We start from the raw sequence: 13,479 nt of genomic DNA, 5'->3' as shown, positions 1-13,479 counted from the left end.
TCTTAAATACCCCCAAATACAGTGTGTTGCAAATGGGAATGATGATGTGAGTATGCAATGCCATGAATAGGAGTATCATGAGTATTTTCCATTCTCAGGTGATTCTGTTTGGTATAGTTTCACGTTTTACTTCTTACAATTTTTATAAAAAAAATTTTTTTTTTGGACAGCTCTTTCTTTGTGTTCTTCCTCAAGATAAAAGTCAGTGGGTAAGCAGAATTCAAGAATTAAGAGCATGGTATAGCAACGTGAAAGAAATCGTAAGTTGTACTTTGATGACTGTAATGTTTTCTTATGTATACTTAAAGTTGTGCAGCCTCTGATCTGTGTGTGTTTTCTTTCTTCCTTTCTTCCGCAGCACATCACAAACCCGAGGAAGGTCGTCGGCCAGCAAGACTTGATGATCAATAACCCCCTGTCACAGGACGAAGGGGTACAGTATGTCTTCATTCATATCTCAGCCTCTTTTCCCACAAGAGTGCTTCTGAGTCTCGCTATCAGTCACCATGAATGCAGTGTTATTTCATACCAATTATTATCACTTTTTTACCCCACAAGTTATACCCCCTAAAGCCAGGTGGAAATTTCCCCATGCAGTGTAGGTGCAGTGCTGTAGGAAGTTGGTGATCTGTTTCTGTGGGACATGCGGCCAGGAGAGGCCTCAGGGCCTGTAAGCACTGAGGGTCAAGTGCAGGGGCACGAGGTGGGGCTAGGACTGCTCATCAGGGTCCCAGTGGGGCCCGGGGGCTGAGGACAGCCTCACTCCACGACAGGAAGAGAGAGGGCTCCACTTGGTAGGGCTAGCTCACACGAGGGAAAGTAACTGTCTGATGTGAATCTGTGAACAGGTTTTTAAAGAGCACGGCAAAGACCAGGCCCACCTCCGCTCATGTTCCAGTGAAGACAGGAACACTGACTGCGCAGCGGTACCATGTGCCTTATTCAGTGCTGCTCGAATTCCTGTTTCCATGCTAACAGTTTTTTTCTCCAGTTCGTGTATAACATCAGCGTTTCTTTTTCCTGATACTTGTAATTATATGATATAGTCTACAGTATAGCTTCATGAAACATTAAGTACTTTTTAAAACTTTATTTACATTCACATTTTTGAAAGTACATGAAAATCTCTTCAATTATCAAACCAAAGCTTTGTAGAAAACATCACGTTTCTTTTTAGTGCGCTGGCAGTTCGGGTCAGGTTCCGGTTGGGCCCAGCCGGCCCGTGGCCCTCCTCTGCTCCAGGCGGCCCTGCGTGTGGTGGGGCAGCCGCAGGCACAGAGCAGGAGAGCACCGTTCTTGTTACACAGGCAGTAGAAAGTTTTAAGTATGTATACGGTAACAGCACTGGAAAATTGATGTTGGAATAAGGATGTGTTTCTGAGATTAAAGTAGATTTTAATAAACACTTTTCCAGCTTCAGGTTTCCAATCTGCAATGTGAAGTCATAAGTTAGAGAAGGATAAATTTAACCATTTAAATTATTAAATTGAGATCATTAAAGTCAAGCAAAGGTGAGATATTATTTTAAATAGGTTGTTTTCCTTATTTCAGAGTCTCTGGAACAAATTCTTCCAGGATAAAGAACTTCGGTCAATGATTGAACAAGATGTTAAAAGAACGTATGTAGAACTATTTACGTTTTACTATTTACAAGTTACTTTCAGTAATTCCAGTTGGTGTTACGTCTTTGTAGTTTTTGCAAAATACAGCTTTATAGCGGAGCCTTAACTGAATGCAGTGTTCTTGTGTTAATGACATTTATTTTGGCCAAATTTTGATAATAATTACTTTCTATTCCCAAAGTATATATTTTTATGTTCCCTTTTTCAAAATAAATATTTATAATATTGATAATATTAAAGTAATATGTAAATACTTTAATATTTAAATCAGTTTTTCAATTTCCAGCAATTATTTGAAGTCATGTGCTTCTGATTAAGGTTATATGATGTAGTTCTAATACTGGTTTTGCTAGAAAAAATCATCCTTTGCTTTACACTTTGGAATCCATTTCTAACCAAATTACTTTCTAAATGACAACTATTATTTTCATTCCCTTATTTCTCTTCCTCTTGAAGCCATTTAGGCTTGTAAACAACTCAGCCTACTAAGTATTTTCCATGTGAAGATTAGGTTCTTGTTTAGCACATAGTTAACGTCTGTAACCTTTATGTGTCGGGCCTCTTCTTTCTGGGTCATGTAGGGAGAAGTACATGGAAGTTGTGTAGAAAGACCCTTGAGTAAGTTCTAGCAACATATACTGTAACCCCGGGCAAGTTAATTTCAAGGAACGTCTTTCCCCCTTAGATGTCCTCTTCTGTAAAGCGAGGATGACAGTAACCACCTCACAGGACTGTTACAGATTAATGAGTGTATGTTGTAACAGTAGTACGTTAGATGCATTTATCCTTTATACTGCAGACTCCGTAACTGCAGTACATTTAAACTGATCACTGAGATCCAGGATGAGCCGTGCAGAGTCCTGTCTCTCCTGTGCCTTCTTACAGGTCCTTCTGCCTGTCTGTCCCACTCCTGGTTCAGCTCCTCTGATCTGGTACCACATTGGGGCCCCAGCTCTCTGGCATTCACCTCTTTCCATGTCCTAAACAGAATAAGAGGTGACATGGGCCATTAAAAGGTTATACTACATATTTAACAAATGAAATTTTTTATTTTAAAATGAGACTAATTCAGTGGAATCCTAGGTTCACAGAACTGCAAAACCATCGACGACTGGCAGTGGGAGCAGGTTGTTGGGGGTCGTGGGAGGAGTGGAGTCATTGCAATGAGCTTGAGTTACTCTGCTAACCCAGGACTAACCAGCTGTGGGGAAGCCGCCCTCCGGTGCCAGAGCTCAGGGACTGCCTGAGCTCTAGTAGATGGCTTCAGAGAGCAGAATGCCATTGTGTTGGTTCACAGGAGGCCTCAATACAGATTTGTTGACTAAAACAAAAGAACGAATTTCCTTACCAGTCATTTAAGTAACTGGGTGATGAGTGGCAGTAAAATGGGCCTCATAAAAACAAAATGCACAGTGCGTACTGCTAACCAAGCAGTAAAGGAATCGCTAGTACAGAATGCTAGGCGGTCACCTTAGGAAACCTGACAGCTTCAGTTGGAAGTGGCTAACAGAAGGGTCTTCACCACCATTGCTCCTGCTGTCAGGTGGAAGTGGAGGTACCTGCCACTGGGGCAGAGTCACACATGAGGGCCACGTGGACCAGACTGGCCAAAAGAAACAGCAAACAAGGGAGGAGACGGTAGAAGTCAAATAGGCCAGACAGACCAGACAAGAAGCGGTGCTGGGAGCCTCTTCACCGTTTTGGTTACTTAGCACAAACATTTCTGCTTTGCTGTGTGAGAAAGTGCTATTTCTTGAAAGCTGTTTTCTTCTATTTGGTTTTATATCCCCTATGTATTTTTCCTATAAAAAGTACATGTGTGTATAACACACATACATTTTTTTTCCTTATAATTTGTCTCCACTGGTGCATTTTAATTAAGTTGGCAAATCGGAGATCCAGGGAAGGCTGCTGGGAGGCCCTCTGGTCCAACGTGGGGAGGTTGCATCTCTCCTTCCCCAGAAGGCTGTCCGTGGCTCTCTCCACACCTAGTCAGTCTCCCTGCCATCTCTGTATCAACTTGGTGGCAGGTCACTTAGCCCGTTAGGTAAGGCTGTCAGTCTTATTTTAAAGCCACCAAATTGCCTAATAATAAAAGCCGAATAGCTTGAATAATTTTACGACTTTAGACAATACACTCTCTTTGTGAAGCATCACATGATCTAAATCTGTACTTTGCAGTCCAGTCTGGACAGCAGCTCACAGTGAATGTTGTACAGGGTCCCTCGCTCACTGGCATCTGTGAGAGATCTGGTTATTTTACTGAATGTCTACTGCGTTTCAGGCCTCTCCTTTGCATTGGAGAACTGAGTGATGGGTAGGACAGACAAGGCCCTACTCTCGCAGGGTGTACATTTAGTGGCCGAGAAGTGGGGGAGGGAGACAGGAAGCACGCGGAGATACAGAGGGTGCTGAATGCCGTGAAGGAGTAGAGCAGGGTAATAGGACAGCTAGAGGGTGGCTGCTGGAGGAACGGTGGCCAGAAACGGCATCTCTAGGAAGGTGACAATTGAGCTGAGATGTGAAAAATTATAAAAGCCCACGTGAAGAGGTAGGGGAAGAACGTTCCAGGCAGAGGGTACGGCTGGTGCCATGTCCACAGTGAAAATGAGCTCAGTATTTAGAGGAACAAGAGGAAAGCAGGTGATTTCAGGGGAGAAACCTGAAGAAGCGCGTGCTGGACAGGCAGCCCGGCGGACCATCGTGAGGAGGGTGGATTTGTTCCCGCTGCAGTGGGGAGCCGCTGGGGGATACTGAGTGTGACACCTAAGAAGAGATGTGCTGGGGTGAAGGCAGAAGTGAGGATGGCAGCCGGAAGAGCACCTTGGCGTCTGTCTCTGTGCTACAGGTTCAGGAGTGTTAGTGACTGAGACAGGACGGATGGGAGCAGATGAGTTGAGGACATAAATTTTTTATGAGTTTGAGATTTGCAACTATTAACCACTATATGTAAAAATAGATAAAAATCAAATTTCCTGTGTATAGTGCAGGGAACTATATTCAATATCTTGTAATAACCTCTAATGAAAAAGACTATGAAAAGGAACATATGTATGTATATGTGTGACTGGGTGCTGTACACCAGAAATTGACACATTGTAACTGACTGTACTTCAGTTTTTTAAAAATAGGGGATCATTATTTGTGGCTTTCTCACATTCATCAGTTCTCTTCCATTTTTACTGCTCTTTTTCGAGTCCTCTTTACCTCTTACCTAGAGTCGCTTACTTGTTTAATTGTTTTCTTTGGATCTGTTCACTTTCTCTTCCAGTCCAATCCGTGTGTTGTTGCCCTGTTTCCACAAAGCACGTTTCTCATCATGCTTCTTGCCTGATCGCAGACCTCCTGTGACTGGTTTTGCAGAGGCTGTCCTTACCCAGACTCCCTAACACACAGAGCTCCCTGTTAGGGCTTCCCACTTACCTTACTGTTACTGATTTCAGGTTTCATTCCTTGTGGTCTGAGAGCAGACATTGTGTGATTTCTGTTCTTTCGGATTTGTTAAGGTGTGTTTTATGGTCCAGAATGGGATATCTCTCTGTGTGTTCCCGTGAGCTGGAGCCCATTTAACCTGCTGCTGTTGAGTGAAGTAGTCCATGGCTGTCAGTTACAGCCAGCTGATGGTTGATGGTGTGGAGTGCAGCCATGTCCTTCTGATTATCTGCCTGCCCAGTCTGTCCGTTTCTACTAGAGGGGTGTTGAATTGCCAGCCATGATAGTGGATTCTTTTGTTTCTCTGCAGTTTCATTGGGTTTTGCCTCACATAGTGTGATGCTCTGTTGTTAGGTGCATGCGTGTTAAGGGTTTTAAGTCTTCTTGGAGCATTGACCCCTTTACCATTTACACAGTGGCCTTTTTCTCTCTTAACTAGTGTTAACATGGTACACTGTTCTCTATCTCTTCACTTTCAATCAACATGTGTCTATATTTAAAATGGGTTTCTTGTAGGCAACATACAATTGGGTCTTGTTTGTTGATCCACTCTGACAACATCTGTCTTTTCACTGGTGCATTTAGGTGATCTGCACTGGTGCTCAAAGTGATTATTGACACAGTTGGATTATTATCGGTCTTATTTGTCACTGTTTTCTGTTACCCTTGTTCTCTGTTCTTATTTTTGTCTTCCGCTCTTTTTCTGCCTTTTATACTTATATTTAGGCATTTTAGATTATTCCATTTTCTCTCCTTTCTCAGCATATTGGTTATACTTCTTTTTTAAAGTTGTAAACTTTAAAAAGTTGTTTAAACTTTTTTAAAGTTTATTTTTTTTTAAAGTTACCCTAGATTTTACAATATACATTTTAGCAATTCCACTTTCAAATAACACTATACTCCTTCACAGATAGTGTCAGTACCTTATAATAAATAACAGAAGTAGTTCTGATTCCTCCCTGGGGTCCCGTGTATCATTTCTGTCATTCGTTTTATTTACACATAAGCATATAAATACACATGTATGTATGTATATTTACACACGCATAAGCATTGGTTGAATACATTGTTGGTATTATTATTGTAAACAAATCATTATCTGTTGTATCAGTTAAGAGTAAGAAAAATAAAAGGTTTTATTTCATTTTTATTCCTTCTTATGCCTTTCTTTATGTAGATCAGGGTTAAAAATCATTTTCCTTTTCTCTAAAGAACTTTTTAAGTAATTTTTTACAAGGCAAGCCTACAGACAAACTCTCAATTTTTGCTTGTCTGAGAATGTCTCTATTTTTCCTTCACTTTTGTTGGATAATTTTGCAGGGTACAGAATTCTAGGTTGGTGAGTTTTTCCCTCTCAACACTTTAAATGTTTCACTTCACACTCTTCTGTTTTGAATGGTTTCTGAGGATAAGTTTCATGTAATTCTTTCCTTTGTTCTTACATAGGTAAGTTTTTTTTTCTCCTTTAAGGACTTCACCTTTGATTTTCTGCAGTTTGGAAATGGTCTGCCTCGATGTGGTTCTTTGCACGTTTATCCTGCTTGGTTCTCGGAGCTTCGCAGTTCTGTGGTTTGGTGACTGACATTAATTTGCAGAATTTCTCCATCATTATTGTTCCGATATTTCGCCTGTTCCTTTCTTTCTTCCCCTTCTGATATTCCCAGTATATGCATGTTATTTATACCTTTTGTAGTTGTCCATAGTCCTTGGATTTTTGGTCTGTTTTTTTCAGGCTTCGTTCTCTTTGTTTTTTAGTTTTCAAGGATCCTATCACTCTGTCCTTTAGCTCAGATTCTTAGCTGTCCAGTCTGCTAATAAGCCCATCAAAGGTATTCTTCATTTCTGTTACAGTATTTTTTACCTCTAACATTTCTTTTTGTTTCTTTCTTAGGATTTCCATCTTTTGCCTACATTGCCCATCTGTTCTTACGTGCTGTCTGCTTTATCCATTAGAGCCTTTAGCATATTAATCATAGTGGTTTTAAATTCCTGATTTCATAATTTCAACATCTTTGCTTTCTTTCGTTCTGATGCTTGCTCTGTCTCTTCAAATTGTTCTTTTTGCCTTTTGGTATTCCTTGTGATTTTTGTTGTTGTTGTTTTGGGTGTTTTGTTTGTTTGTTTTTATGACAGCCGGACAGGATGTACTGGTTAAAAGAAACTGCAGTAAGCAGGCCGTTGGTGACATGGCGATAAGGAGAGAAGTGTTCTTTAGACTTAGGGTCAGTGTTTCAGCGAGCCTGTGCCTCTGGACTGTGCCCTTGACGAGTGTCTCTCACATCTCCCTCCCCCACTTAGATGGGACAGGCTGGCAGCAGTGGGTTGCAGTTGAGATTTCCCTTCGCCCAGGTCACTTGGGTCTGACAGCATCCCAGCAGGTTAGGCTCTGGCTAACTGGCGTTCCCTGCAGGCAGGCCTTGCTACGAAGAAGCTGAGGGGACTTTTCTCTGATATTTACTGTGGGGACCTGGTTGAGCTCCTGGAAGTCAGTCTCATAATATTGGGGGCCTCCGTGTGACTGGGCTTCCCTGGAGTGCGTACCTCTCAGTTGTCCAGTGAGCTTCCAGCAGTCTGTCCATTCTAGTTCCAGTTCTCTTTCCCCTGCACTGGCTCTGCCAGCGGTTTTGCTAGTTAGTCTTCTTTCTGCTGGATTGTCACTCCCTATACTTGCCTGTCTGCCTCTCCTGTCTTGGGGGCAGCAGTTTGTCTGTGTCCTCCCTTCTCTTATGGGCCCAAGAAGAGGGTTTGATTCTTCAGTCTGCTCTGCTTTTTACTTAAGCTGGAGTAGTGACGTTCCAGCTGTTTATATGCAGAACCAGCAGCCTGAAGTCCTTCCCCAGTTTGCTGTCAGACCTCTCCTCTGCTGGAATGCAGCTTCCCCTGTTGCCCCCTGTTGAATTCCTGATAGCTCCCCCTTCAAGGCTGAGTTTATCACCACTCTGTTGAGGAAGCATGTTCCAGTCTTTACAATTGGAAATATGTGTCTATGCCATGTTCCAGGGGCATTTTCTTAATAACTTTTTGATGATGTTACTTAAGTTTGTTTGGTCTTACATTTATTTAGACCTACAAGTGTGTTCAGTCTGCCAGTGTAGTCAGTACATTTATATTAATTTCCTTGGCACTGCAGATGGTAAGATAAATATGATGTGGGCCCTGAAGAAGCTCAAGAGTTTAATAAAGAAAGCAGGCAAAAAAAGTTACAGTGGAAGATAATGGCTCTGTGATCGAGTACTTCCAGGAGCTCTGGTGTGAGCCCAGGTCTCATCTTTCAGACCTGATGGTCAGCCCGTAGGGGGCAGGGACCCAACCTTGTTTTTGTCTCACTGCAGAGTCCGGGTGATGCTTAATAAATGCTCACCGATGGTGACTCTTATCACTGCTGGTCAGTATTGTTCACTTTCAGTAATAGCAGTCTCTCACACTTTGAATCTTCAGAGACATCAGCACATGAAAAATATTATTGTCAGCCTCCTAGCCTGAGTTTAAACAAGATAATTTCATCTCATAATCTGTTGCCATCATCATCAAATTTATTTGATCTGTATTAAATATTATCTCCTATTTCAACTAATTTTAATATCCTTTTATTCTGCTAACCATTTTTTGCCTCAAAGGGTTTTGTATTCGTTTCAATTAATTGTTCCTGATCTCAACCTAATGAGGTTGTTACGGTTCTCATTTTTATTACCAGAAAAAAAACACCAAAAATGGATAATCAAAGGTAAATCAGGAAGCGTCCAGTTTACAGCATTTCTAATTCAGAGCGTGAATCGTCCCTTCTGCACCGACTTTGCCCTGCTTCAAAGACTGTGACATTCAGTGAAAGTCAGTATTATTTTAAATGATGGGAAATGCGGAGTTCAGAATAAAATATCATTTCCATATTAGATACCAAAGAAGTCTGTTATTTGGTCTATCGAGGTCTATTCTAAAAGTGTATTTATAGCGTCTATAATATCATTTGCAAATTAACATATTTATAAGCTATTGCCAAAGAGCATCATCTTTTCTTCAAATGCGTTCTCCCCTCTCTTGAATCAGATGATTAAAATTCTTGCACTTACTTTTATCATTGTCGCTGTGAGTGTATTTAAAAGTAGACCTGACTGCCTACTGGATATGCTGGTTGTTGTCTTCAGTTTCTTGTCTTTCACGTTTCTGGTGACTGTAGGATTATCGCGGGCAGCACTCCAGGCAGTTCGCTCATCAGTTAATTCCATTCTCCATGACATGGTTAGATCTTTAAAGATCCAGCTTTTTCATCAGATGCTTTCTTTTTTTATTGTTCCCCTGTGGGCCAAGCTTTAGAGGTAATCTGTTTAAGCAAGCTTTGTTCCCCCGATTTTTTTATCTTATCATTTGATATTTTTTGGAGTCATTAATAACTGCCAGAATTTTCTCTTTAAAGCTGTAGGTGTGTGCTGTCCAGTTTGGTAGCCACCAGGCACATGCGGCTATTTAAATTTAAATTAATTTAGATTAAATAAAATAAAATAAGTCTTCATAAGCTGCATCTCAAGTGCTAATGGCTACTATATAGGAGAGCACAGATGCAGAGCGTTTCTAGCATCATAGGAAGTTCTGTTGGACAGTTGGTGCTGTGTAAATAATTTCATTGTTATATTTTTGTATAGTATGTGATAGGAATGTCTGCATTTTATTTTTTATTCATAGTGAACTATTAGATATGGCCTATGCTAAAAATTTACTTTTATTTCCTTTCTCTTTCCTTAAGAAACCTCCATGAAGTTTTATAGTATATATCTGATTTTTTTGGGTCGAATTTAGTTCTTATGCTACATTGTAGTGGGCAGCTTGAAATCAGAACACTTTGACAATGTTTTCTATATTAATGATATACAAAAGTGATTTTATAGGTTAACTTGTTGGTTTTTTTTCTTTCTTACTTAAAGTTCATCTTCTCCCCTGTTCCCATTTTGGGAGAAACACCACCAGTACCCTGGTCCAACATTGACTGTCACACTCACAGAGTGAAGATATCCTAAATGTTGATATCTTTTTATACAGTTTCCTCCAAGCCCATTTTTTACTTAAATAAAAACCGAATTCCTCAGGGAAAGAAGATCTTACAAGCAGTTTCGGAGCAGAATTGATTTTGGTGTGTGTTAATGCAGACAATCTGCCCAGTGTTAAAATGTTAAAAGGAAAAAACAACACACAAGCTGCCATGTTCGTGTGATCACACCAAAATAGCAGCTTGTATTTATATTTTCAGTCTCCTCGAGGTGGACTGCAGGCACACACGAGGGAGTGGCTGTGCTTGGTGCTGTGTTGTGATTTTATTTCACGCAGGCAGAGTACACGCTTGTGCGCGCGCGGCCAGCCCTCGCATATGCACGTCTTCACAGCCGAGAAGGCGACAAGGACAACACAAGCCGCTCTCTAGGAGCTGTCGGCAACCTGGGCGTGTGTCTCTTAAATATTAAAGAGAGGAGACACAGATCCTCAGGAACACAGGGAGCAGTGCTGTCAGACGGCCTGTAGTCCTTCCTCATTTGACAACATTTAGAGTAGAAACAAAATATTTGGTTATTACGGTCGTATATATGTATTTATTTAGAAATACGTATTTTCCAGCATTGCTCATGTTTTTAACATGTGTTTTTCTCATTTCTGTTCCATTGAAGCTGCAAATCCTTACCACACATTTGTTCCAATTTATGGGATATTTTTAAACTTGAAAACAATTTCAGAGTATGTGAGTGAAAATATAGGTGTGCTTGCCTCAGCCGTGGTGCCTGGATGAGTGTCCGGGCACCCCAGGCTTCGGAGCTGGGGCAGCGGGGCCCTCACATCACCCTGAGCCGCTGACCTGAGGCATCTGCTCTCGTGAGAGCCTCCTTGTTATAAATTTGGGAGTTTGAGATTTGCAAATGTTAGCCACTATATATCAAAATAGATTTAAAAAATAATGACAGATTTCTTCTGTAGAGAGCAGGGAACTGTGTTCAATATCTTCTAATAACCTTTAATGAAAAAGAATATGAAAATGGATATACACATGTATAGGCATGACTGGGACGTTGTGCTGTACACCAGACAACATTGTAACTGACTGTACTTCAATTTTTCAAAATAAATAAATAAATAAAGCCACTTTTTTTTAGCACTGTTTATAGTTGTGCATTCACACATTGATTGAGAGCAGGTCACACAGTCAAGTCTGCCGGGTGGTAAAGTAATCCCTCATCCTGGACTATTCCTTGCAGGCAGGGCCTGTGCAGTCGTGTAACCATATTTTCAGAACCTGCACACAGATTTGGGACTGGAGCTACTTCAGCACTTGTGGGGTAAATGCTCTAAATTGCTTTAAATTTTTTCTTAATTGTTGAAAAACCACAAAATAAAGCCTCTATTTTCAGTGTGACAAAGTCTCAAACTTAAAATGCATGTTTCTATCTACCTATATTTTATTTCTTAATTTTTCACATTTATAGTACCAGTAGAAAGTTTTTTGGGTTTTTTTTTGTTGTTGTTGTTGTTGTTGTTTTTTCTTTTTTGAGACAGAGGGGCAGTGGCGTAGAGAGCTTGCTGTGTAACTCAGGGCGTCAGAGCTAGAAAGAAGCTTTGATGAAAACCTCTAGATGGTGACAGATGCCACCTCCTGAGAGGCCAGCGGCACCCGCCTGTTCCCCCTCTGCACCGCCTGGTGTTTCCTGTCACGCTGCCCCTTCTGCGGGTCTTCTCACCCGTGGTGAGTTCACACACTCATCTTCCCTGATAGACTCGGGGGGATTCTTCTGCTCTCCTCTTGGGCTGGATCCCACCCCTTGCCATGACAACAGAGTCCCACCTTCTTTTCTTTGCCTTTTTAAAATCAGTGTCCGCCTCCATCGTGGAGCCTCTCACAGCTCTGTGTTGCTCTTACCTTCACTGACTGCCAACAACAAAGGTAGCAGAACTGTGGTCTGCCCTTTCTTACACTTGGCCTTCGCACCTCCAGTCCCTAAGTTCAGGATTTCATGTTCATTTTTCATTGGTTGATTGGTTTGGAGGTTTGTGTATTTATTAATTCATTCAACAAATACTACTTGAGAAATTACTTTGTACCAACTACAATTCTAGGGGTTGAGGGTCCTGATAAAGACTGTAGTGCCTCTTCTGTTCTTTTGTAGGTCCTGCAGTTGCTCTAGTTACTTTCCTTTTTAAAAATCTGTAAAATGTGTCTTTTTTCACTTAGATTTTCTTAAGTATTTAGTTTTTATGTTTTATATTCTCATGTTCCCTGGTACCTGGCACCCATAGTAGGTATTTGTGTCATTGGTAGTCACCTACTGAAATCCTTTTATTTTGCAAATGGATAAAATTGAAGCTCAGAAAGAATAACTTTAGAAAATATAAGTAGTGGATGGCCAGAGTGGAAATGAGACCTGGGACTCCAGGTCTTTCCACTGGCCTGTAATAATTTGTGTTAGTCTTATTTGCCTGAATGTAACACGTTTTCCACTCAAGAAGCATTTATCGAGCACCTTCTGTATGCAGAGCACTCTGTGAAGCAATCAGGAGCTGGAAACATGAGTGCATCACCTCAAGTCCTATTCAGAAGGCGGTGGAGATGAAGTACTTATCAGTACTATTTCTGCTCCCCCCTGCCGGGCTCATATGCTCTAGTGTGTAGCCCCGCAGCCTTGGGAGTTTGAGGGCAGTTGATTCTTGTTGTGAGAGCTGTCGTATGCAGTGGGAGTGCTGAGCAGCGGCCCTGACCTGGCTGCTGCGGGCTCTGTGAGGCATGCCTTGTAAACCTTTCCAGGGCATCGGGCACCTTATCTGACAGGAGAGTTCTCTGAGGCCAGCTTTAGTGCTTTCCGAGATCTTACCAAAGGGTTTCACACTCGCACCCTTGGTTTCATCTTTAGACCTTGTTTCTCTGACCGACTCTTCTACTTGGTCTTTGCCGGGAAGCAGTGTCTTAATGCTTCGTTTGTTGACTGGAGAGGAGGAGGAGGGGGGAAAGATGTCTTTTCAAGCCCAGTGAGTCCCAGCATCTTCATGCTGAGCAGTTCTTCCTTCCGCTTTGCGCCTTTCTTCCTACGATGAGTAACGAGTGAGACCAGGCAGCGCCCTCCGCACAGCTGGGCCAGCTCCTTGCTGCATCACCCAGTTTATCAGGTACGTTTCCTCCTTTCCGAATAACTAGAGGCTGCCATGTTGCCGCTATACAACAGGGAACCTCTTCTTTCCATTTTCCTTACGATGCCTTCCACACTTTCATTTCCACCCTCACTGGCAGCCTCGTGGGCTGTCTTGCTAAGCGTCTCTTCCGTACCCTTGAGTCTGTCACTGAGGCTGTAAGCAAGGCCCTCCCAGTTCTGTCCAGTCCCACAGGCACCTCTACCACATGCTTTATTGTTTTTCAGCAACAGCCCAGTTACAGGTATCAACATCTGTGTTTGTTATCTGT

The 13,479-nt window shown here is 41.8% G+C and overlaps 1 protein-coding gene across 2 annotated transcripts in view; it reads left to right on the top strand.

Annotated features, from left to right (window-relative positions):
- The window catches only part of TBC1D5 (TBC1 domain family member 5), a 497,763-nt gene that overhangs the window by 269,827 nt on the left and 214,457 nt on the right, over positions 1–13,479 (top strand). For both annotated transcript variants that reach the window (XM_072946459.1, XM_072946400.1), the window contains exons 7-9: positions 171–260; positions 359–433; positions 1,552–1,619. In XM_072946459.1, coding sequence (XP_072802560.1) covers positions 171–260; positions 359–433; positions 1,552–1,619 — 233 coding nt within the window. The remainder of the gene's footprint in view (positions 1–170; positions 261–358; positions 434–1,551; positions 1,620–13,479) is intronic.

This window comes from Vicugna pacos, chromosome 1 (genome assembly GCF_048564905.1).
Source record: "Vicugna pacos chromosome 1, VicPac4, whole genome shotgun sequence".
NCBI classification, from domain to species: Eukaryota; Metazoa; Chordata; class Mammalia; order Artiodactyla; family Camelidae; genus Vicugna; species Vicugna pacos.
The sequence above is the reverse complement of the archived record's forward strand: the minus strand, read 5'-3'. Positions and strand labels throughout refer to the sequence as shown.